The sequence below is a fragment of the Podarcis bocagei genome (assembly GCF_964188305.1).
Source record: "Podarcis bocagei genome assembly, chromosome: 8".
Taxonomy (NCBI): domain Eukaryota; kingdom Metazoa; phylum Chordata; class Lepidosauria; order Squamata; family Lacertidae; genus Podarcis; species Podarcis bocagei.
The window spans coordinates 54960288-54970065 of NC_138133.1; the positions used below are offsets into that span (position 1 = coordinate 54960288).

A 9778-nucleotide genomic window follows, 5' to 3' on the forward strand; every position below is an offset into this window, starting at 1 on the left:
ACATTCCTCACATTGACACCCCTACTATGACTCAAAAGCTCCACTGGAGACCCAGCAGTAGCACATAGAGTAGATATGTATAGTATTTCTTGTTATTTTTGAGCATATAAAAAAGGAAACATTTTCTATACAACCATATTAAGCAACATAGTTTCTCCCAGCCCTCATTATTCCTCCTAATGCATCCCATTGCCATCACTGCATGAATTTTTTTACCCCTGTGGGGACCAAATACACAAACAACATTTTTCTTCCACACATTCATAGGCATTTTAATCTGTACTTGAAATCAATGTCACTTGCAGGTTGTAAAACACCAAGTCCGACCCGCGATTGGTCTAAAGACGGGCATGTCACATTCTTGTCAAGAAGCTCCACTTCAAAATAAGATAGCAATAAAGTCAAAAATTGTTTAATTTCATGAACGGCCAATAATCTTCCAGGACATTTTGCAAGTCCCATTCCAAAAGGCATATAATAATATTTTAATTTGCGACCATTGTAGTAAAAAGTGGTCTTTTCCTTTCCATTTTCCTCAAGATAGCGGTCATACTTGTATGTCTGCAAAAAAAAGTCCAAAATAATGCAGTTTTAAACTCAACATCATTTAGGAAGCATAGGATTATTTCAGATTTGCAAATGAAATATTAATGTGTGTTCATCTTCCTTAATACTTTAAATTGGATTTGTATACGAGTTCCTCCAAAAGCTTGAGTTGCCAATGTTCTACCATTCTTTTTCAATAAAGATAAAATAAATTCATCTCAGTTAATTATTGAAATACAAAATAAATTACAGCTAGCAGTTCTGTAATTATTAAAGTATTAATCAACTCTTTTGTGCTCATGAAATTGGAAAAGGAGAGGGAACATTTTTAATCATAATTTTTTTACCAAAGTTTCTGCTTGTTTGGCATACAACTGCTGCTGCTAAATGTTCCTTCCTTGCTTCACTCCAGAATGCCTCTTTTAAAGAGCTCTGGAATTTATCTAGCAAAAAACCAGCACTTGTGTGTAATAAGAGGCAACAATATTGATGTCAAGTGGTTGGCTGCAAGCACTAAGGCAATTCTGCTGATGTGTGCAGTTTTGTTTTGAAGCTGTCAGTTACTCACCAGGGGATCAGAGTAGATTTCTGGATCAAAATGCAACAGCTGGGAATAAAGAGCTATGGTGTCATCTTTGCGGATATTGTAGGAGTTGCTGTCTAATTGCAAAACGAAATCTTCCTTAGCAACTCTGACTGTCATAGATGCACTGGAGAGCCTTATTGCTTCATTGATAACACTATCTGTGTAGGAAAGAAAGAAAGAAAGAAAGAAAGAAAGAAAGAAAGAAAGAAAGAAAGAAAGAAAGAAAGAAAGAGAAACCTTCAACCTAGATACAGTATACACAGGTGTGCTGCTGCTCAGATTGCAAAATTCAAAGTAATGTGATTGACACAAATAAAAGAAAGTCAATGGGGAGAACAACAAAATTCCTTGGAATTTGTATGCTTCCACCAAACGCTATTGTAGTTAGAAAGAAACTGATTGTTGTCACATATTTAGGATAACGTGACTGTAACTAAGAGCATTAGAGAACTGATCAGTTTCAATCATATAATGGTTCCTAAATATTGGAATATGTTATTTTATCGTTAGTATGTAAAAGTAGAGGATTCAGGTTAAGCAACTATACCTAATATAGGCATGTCATCCAGCTGTTTGCGGTTCAAAGAAATAGGTTTCTTGGTCGAGTCTATCTTTATCTCAGCATCTTCTAACACCCGTTGCACCTCTTCAATAGCTGCTTCCATTGCTTTTGGATTCCTGAAATTAAAAAAGTACAATTTTTTAACTTTTTTTTTTACTTTTACTTTTTTACCTGAAACCGTAGTACAATTATCACTATAATCTAGTCCATGCAATTAGTGCAAGAAAAAGAAAGTGCAAGTCATTGTCTGCAGGTTCATCCAAAAGCAGGGAAGAGTTGCAGGCAGGCCTGAATTATCAAGGATGGCATGATCATCTAGTTGTATCTTGGAGGCTTTGAGAGATCCAAGCTGGGATTGCCTGCTCTAGGTACCCTGGCCCTAGCACTGAATGTTGTCTTTCATACCAACTCAGTATGAAATGACCACTTGAACCACACCCTCCAAACATGTAACACCTACCTAAGTAACTTGCTTTTGGCCGAACCCTCATGCCCGTCCCCACTCCTGGGAAATATACAAGCAGGACATCAGGGCAATAGCCATCTTCAATTACAGTTGTACCTCGGGTTATAGACGCTTCAGGTCACAGACTCCACTAACCCAGAAATAGTACCTCGGGTTAAGAACTTTGCTTCAGGATGAGAACAGAAATCATGTGGTGGCGCGGCGGCAGCAGGAGGCCCCATTAGCTAAAGTGATACCTCAGGTTAAGAACAGTTTCGGGTTAAGAATGGATCTCCGGAACAAATTAAGTTCTTAACATGAGGGTACCACTGTATTTGTTTGTCCCCGGAATCTAGTTTTTAGATGTGCATCGCTTCTGAACATGGAGCTACCATAACTAAGGACAACTCTGGGATAGCAGAGGGTGAGGTAAAAAGAACAAAAGAAATAAAGGTGCAGTCTTCATCCCACTCACCTGGGAGTAAGCCCCATTGAATTCAATAGGACTTACTTTTGAGTAGACATCATTAGGCTTGCACTGTCCAAGACCAGTGCAGGGAAATGCAGCTCATGAGCAGCGACATGTCCACCATGTTATGTTCCATCTGGTAAATGGTAAGCCAAAGTCTGTAGCATGGGAAATGTAGCTACTTACCTAATAAGAAAGAATAAAGTCCAAAAGGTTGCAGGTATTGTGTTAGACTGTGAAGCCCACAGAACTGCAAGGTGGGTCTTTGCTTTTTCCTTTTCATCAAAAGTGGAGAGAGTATCATTGAAGAACATGCGGAGGGAAATGAGCTCAGAGATGTTGTGTCTTTTTTTAAGGGTCTTGTGGAGCAGAGCATCAGCTAGCTTCTCTCGTGCACTGTGGGCACTTTTGAACAGGTGGATTGGTAGGCCTGCCACAAGGGCCGGAAAGACTTGGTCAAATGCCTTGAAGTTCTCCAGGGTACTGAGGATAAATGCTCTGTGGGCTTCTTGGTTGGCAGAAAGGCCCTTGTCATGGCCCACTGGGTTAAAATCTGTGCCAAACAGTGTTAGAAACCCAGCTTCAAACATCACACGGCAGCAGAATTCATAAAGTTTATCAGTTACCCAGTCACTGGAGTCAATTCTCAATGCATTTGGTTCTACCATGACATAGTGCAGGTTTTCCATCATGGACTCAGCGAGAAAGGTTAATGCATTACCCTGCAGGTTTCTGGTGAAGGTCTGGTGTATATTCTCAGTGGTGTTTCCATCATCTGGGTCAATACTACGATGTCCAAATGCCTGTTGTGAAAAAATGGGGAATGTTACAATTTATTCACAATTTATTATTTATCCGATCCCTTCCCCCTGCCCACACCTCTGCCTGCTGGCATGTGGGAGCAAAATAGTTATTCAGGCAGGCAGGCACAGCCCTTTGCATCTCATAGGGTAATAATAATAATAATAATAAATTTTATTTATATCCCGCCCTCCCCAGCCGAAGCCGGGCTCAGGGCGGCTAACAACAATAAAACAGTACAAAAGTACAACATAAACAACATTCTAAAATCATTCATTATAAAAATTAATTAATTCAAGCCACTGGCAACCATTGGGCCAGAGCTCTGCGAAGATTGCCGAGGGAGGGAGTCAGGCTGTGCCCTGGCCAAAGGCCTGGTGGAACAGCTCTGTCTTGCAGGCCCTGCGGAAAGATGTCAAGTCCCGCAAGGTACCATTTATGAAAAGCATTCCACCTCTGAGGGCCTTTGTTGGGAGGCTGCACCTTGAGATACAGCTGAAAAGCTGTGTCTAAGCAGAAAACTGCCTGCAGCGCTTTGGATGCTGCCCTAAGTGAAGAATAATTTACAAGTGAAATCAGAGGCAAAATATTTTCTCCATAATTTAGTACAGGAATAGAAATCATTAAACATGGATGTTGATGGATGTTGACAGATAAAGTATGACCACTTAGAACCCCTATCCAGTATCCATTTAAGGCTTTGTAATTGTCTCCAAGAGGAGTTGGAACAGGCTGTAGTTTTGCCAAGGAGGATGGCAAAATGATATTAAGTACTAAATTTGAGAGTAATCCTAAATCTTTTCTTCCAGATTTCGAAATCCATCATCTTAATAGCTGTCTGGTGAAGACGGTTTATGTTTTAAGGAGGACAGTGAAGCCAATTAACCGTACAAACTTGCTGTTACCAATACTGAGCAATGCACGCACAAACACACACACACACCCTGTAGAAATGTACTTCAGCTTTCATAATAACATTCCAAATTTCATAGAAGACAATAGATAAGGCTTGGACACTGAACCAGTAATCCAGAGCATACTTGACTGGAAATAAGTACCACTGAGGGCACCCTCTTTTCCATGCTTACTTTGAAGAAAGCCCTACTGGACTCATTGGGCCTTAATCTAGGTTAGCATGGATGGAAATGGAGCCTGAATCAATCAGATTTAGGTCATGGTAAGACTCATCTGGTGGAACGTTAATCTGTGCATTGTTGCTGCCAATATGTATTCATTTACTTCAAATTAAAATAAAACTTACCTAGACATCAAAACAAATCAATTCATAGCAACTATATTGTAAACTAATATCTATTCCAGCAATCTGTGGTTCACAATCCTATACATGTTACTCATGAGTAAAGCCTAGGAATTTAAATGGGGCTTGCTTACTGCCAAGTAAGTGCACAAACACTGCAGCTTGATTTTCTTAAATGGACCAATATTGATTCATTTAAATATGTACTTAAAATCAATTTTCATGTACATTAAGGAAGGATTTAAGGCTCATTGTGGAGACAGTTATATTATTGAGATATGAATATTAAGGGAAACTAATTACAACTTAATGAGAACCTTGGGCTCCACTTCCAATTGCACTTTAAAAAGGTAAGAAGGATCTCCCTTAGCTCCATTAGGATCTGGCATGGTTTGGCAGCCCCAGAAAGAAGAGGAGAAGGAGGAACACGGAGGAACAGATGGGGAGGGGAGAGAGCTGAATGGCTAACATGACTCCACATGAGAAAGAAGGGGTAGAAGATTGGCTGGCTCTCTCCACCATCCCTCTCATGGAACACAGAGCTTCAGCAGGGAACTGGGAAGATTTGACCAGTCAGAGACAGAGGCTGATCAGGGCAAGGTGACATTGAAGCTGGAGACAGAGGGGCAGGACACAGTCTTGTCTCCAATAACCAGGTGCCACTATCATAGGTGGGATCAGGCACATCTGCACAGATGGATCATCCGTGTGCAGACATGGTAGCATCATAGTGTGAGATAGTCTTGTGAGAGAGCTCACTCCAGATCTTTAAAAGTTGGTGGGAGGAGCACTTCAACTGTCAGGGCACGTTCATCGCTTCCATTCAGTTATAAACTTCTGGTCTCGCTCGTGTACCTTGGAAACTTGACTTCTGGAGCTTGGGCTTGCTGCCAAGCCTGCACTGTTACTAGTCTGAGTAAAGATCATTTCAAGTAAGAGTCAATTTCAATCTGGTGGGTGAGGAACTTCCAGGCCCTAGGCCAAATTTGGCCCAGCAAGTGCCCCAGTTTGGCTTGTGACGCAAACTACGTCTCACTTGTAATGTCGACTCAAATTTGCTGTTTGGTGGCACAACTTTTATATTGGGTATTTCTCCCTTCTTGGGGCATTTTAAGTTCAGTAAGCTGATATTTGTTTAGCTTGCTCTGTTGTTTTAAGATGCCCAATAGTCTATTTTCGCACATATTTTGTTGCTGCTGATTTTATTTCATATTCCATAATTCTGGTGTCTGTATAGATGAAGGATAGACCATGAATATTTTTAACAGGTAAAGTTAAATGCTACCTTTGCAGAGATTGCAAAATGGAACTTTTTCCAGTCCAGGTGTCTTCCGTGTCCCACCACTGCATGATATGAAAAGGGGTCAGTGAGAAAATGAACATATTTTCCAGCCAATTTGCAAGTAAAAATGGGACCATATTTTTTTTGTCTTGTCCTGAGGAAGTTGAGAGGATTGGCACCAAACTGCAAAGCACAGCCAAGATACGGCAGTAGCCCATTCTCCAAGGGTGGCTCACTTGGACGTCTGCAAAAGGCAATATATACAAGGTGAAGATTATGGCTGTAAATTAATATACGACCTTCAAATCTGCTGCGCAAGAATCTATTTATTACACACATCCATCACTGCTAGAAGGAATTGTCCTCCTCTGAGTAATAAATGCACTAAGAAGGCAGTAGATAACTGGCAAATAATGAGTTTGGTACAATACAGAAGCTTCTTATTGCCCTGATAATGAGAATGCATCAGACACACTGTAAATCAAATTTGATGAAATTTACCTTTGCTTTTAAACATATCACTTCTACCTTGTTTACTCTTGGTTGGTGTGTCTCTTTATTTTAAATAGAAATTGTAGTTCATGGCAAACTATGTTTACCTGGATAAGTTTTATTACCTAATGAATATTACAGAGCATGCATGTGTGTTGGGCAGAGTTGAGATATAAATACATATTTTTAAATGTATTTTCTATGTGAAAGAAGCCACCTCTGAGAGTCTGCTAAGCCCAGACTTGGCAGCTGGTTTGCTGCAATAGATGCAGTATCTGTTTGGTTTGAGTGCTCTGCCTTGTTTGCTCTTTGGAACAATAGATCTACTAGTATTGCTGCTGTGTGTGCGTCTGTGTAGAAATCAAGCCTGCCAGCTTTAACTGTGTTGACTGTTCTGCATATCTGCTACTCAACTGCTGCTCTGATTTCAGAGCGAAGATTCTTGTGCAAAAGCAGCTGCTTGCATGTATAGCCAATGCACATGTCCACATTCACATTTTATTGCTAATTCAAGCCTCCTTGAACAGCCTGGTTGAATCTTTAGAAGCCTACACAGATGTGTTCTCTCCCACATCCAGTCATCAATAGTAATGCACATGTAAAACAGCAAGTAGGGAAAATTTAATGCAGTATTGTGGAACGTTACTGATCATTAATCTCATGGGCAATCAAATAATCTGAACCCATCAAAGAAAGATAAACAAATTATTGTTGGCTTCTTTCACACTTAGAGCTTCATATTTGAACCAAGGTTGTAATTTGGGGCAAGGAACGGAAAGCACACGCTGAATTGCTATGTCTTTGGATATATTCCTCCATTTGGATGTCTGCTACAGATTACATTTTAGTAGTACAACTTCTTATCGTTCAGTAGAAAGCACACACATATAACATTCATCTCTCTCTCTCTTTAATCTAACGAGCAAACAACAGAAACAGTATAATGACAATGTAGGAAAAGTCATTAAGCATCCTGTTTACATTATGCAGACCAAACAAGCAACAGTGCTAGCCGCTTCTGATAAATTAGACATTATGTGCCTAGTTTAAGTAACTGGGAGCATCTCACCTTTTTGGGAAAGCATGTACACATAAAAAGTGAATCATTAAATAAATAAATAAACAAACAAACTAGATACCACTAAACCAGACTGTTTTTCTTAAACATACTAATTTTATAAAATTATACATATGTTATATAATTATACACATTACTAATATATGAAAATATAATATATATCATTAATTTTAATTAACAAACACAAATGTTAATGTATTGTGATTTTAAACAGAGAAGAAAACTTCATGAAATAATGTATGAAAACAATCCTTCTTACCTCCTCCTTATTCCCAGAACAAGCCATAGCATTAAGCACAGAATCACCACTATTCCCCATATCAAAAGCAATGAAACCATTTCAGACAATTATAGTGAAATGTCAAGTATGAAACAATGGTTTACACTGAAGCCCGAGACTGATATAGAAGACGACAAAGGGCCACTTTTTATATTCAGCAGGAACACCTATTCACTTAACTGTACTTAAGTAACCCATGTAAGCTATTAATTAACCAATTCTGGACAAAATTTCTGTGCCTGCTGTTGGACCAAAATCTATGTAAAGACCAAGAGAGAATTGGATTAGATATCTGAGATGGTGGCCTTGAGCTGATAACCACAGTGACAGTGAGTGGCCAAAGTAATCAAAGAGCTTTAATAACTGATAATGTAAAGGTCTCTCAGACATGTTTTGATCTATTATGTAGATTTAGCAAGTACAGTTTACAGTTCAGTTTTAGCTGTAAGTGAATTAGCTGTTTAATGACCTTGCCTCTGTTGTGTTGCCAAGTTTTGATTTCAATTTTTTGTTGTTATGGAAACAGGAGTGGCTAAGGATAAAAGTGATAGGTTGGCATGGGTCCAAGATTCAGTTTGATGAGTCACAGGAGGAGCCTAGCTGAATTGCTGATGCACTGAAATACCAAAGTCATTGCTAGATTAATGCTGATGCAGGAGAAAAACATTCTCATGTAGCCAATAGTGCTTATCCTGTTGAGTTTGTTCAGCTATTTTTTTCTGATTAATTTCTGGAGGTGTAGTGAAACTGAGGGACGCGGGTGGCGCTGTGGGTTAAACCACAGAGCCTAGGACTTGCCGATCAGGAAGGTTGGTGGTTCGAATCCCCGCAACGGGGTGAGCACCCGTTGCTCGGTCCCTGCTCCTGCCAACCTAGCAGTTCGAAAGCACGTCAAAGTGCAAGTAGATAAATAGGTACCGCTCTGGCGGGAAGGTAAACGGCGTTTCCGTGCGCTGCTCTGGTTCGCCAGAAGCGGCTTAGTCATGCTGGCCAATAAAGCGAGATGAGCGCTGCAACCCCAGAGTCGGTCACGACTGGACCTAATGGTCAGGGGTCCCTTTACCTTTACTTTAGTGAAACTGATGCTCATCATACTAGGAAAATATCTAGAAGCAACTAGGTAAATTATGATTACCATGAGCAATTCTCACTCCTTAGCATGCACAAACTTAGGAAGTGGCCATATTGTGGGGGTAAATATGAACCGTTTGACCCATGTGTGTGTGTGTGGGGGGGGTAAAATAACAAAAGAATTGGATAGGTGCCTGGATTCAAAATGCGGGCTAAACTCACTGTCCAGCAGAAGAGAGCCGCCAGTAGCACAGTTTAAACTCTCAAAAGTTTAGCAGTATTAGAACATGGAAATATAGGTTGTTAGACCCTTTTATCCCACTTAGTTGCATAAACACTCCCCTCTTTCTGCCTCTCCTGCAATGAACAGATCACACATTGTTAAGTAAGTTTAAAATTCTTTACTTACAAAACATTCCAAAGGTCAGGTTCATGCATTTATCTAAGCAGCAAGGAGAACACAGGCAGAATATACAGAAATATAGCGTCAAACATGTGGTCTGAGCTTGCTTAGACATGTCTTCCTTGGTCAGTTACAAGATTGGGAAACTAAGATGACCTTAGAAATCCAAACCCAGGTGCAGAAATTGAAAATATTGCTTTTAAAGAGTGATTTACTTACACAAAAAAAACAACCCATAAGCTTTACAGACAAGCTTTTTAGGAAGCATATAACCCTTTCCCTCACATTGGTTCCAATACAAATACCACAACACACACACACACACACACACACACACACACACACACACACACACTTGGGGGGGTCTGGGAAAGAGGAGGACTATTCAGTTGACTAAAGAGATTTCTAGAAGCAGAAATGCTTCTCCACTTTCTGCTTAAAGCTAAATAGCAATTATTGGTTGTTGCTCAATTGTTCACATCTGGGAACAGCACCCTAAGTAACT

At 39.9% G+C, this 9778-nt stretch overlaps 1 protein-coding gene across 1 annotated transcript; it reads right to left on the reverse strand.

The window, feature by feature from the left end:
- Positions 1–254: 254 nt before the first annotated feature.
- On the reverse strand, positions 255–7912 carry CYP7A1 (cytochrome P450 family 7 subfamily A member 1). Its single transcript, XM_081204748.1, has 6 exons — positions 7779–7912; positions 5953–6193; positions 2795–3411; positions 1680–1810; positions 1115–1290; positions 255–561 (listed from the first exon to the last, which is right to left on the reverse strand). Exons 1-6 carry the CDS (start codon positions 7856–7858, stop codon positions 262–264), a joined length of 1545 nt encoding a protein of 514 aa, XP_081060874.1. The 5' UTR covers positions 7859–7912; the 3' UTR covers positions 255–261.
- Between the last annotated feature and the right edge of the window lie 1866 nt (positions 7913–9778).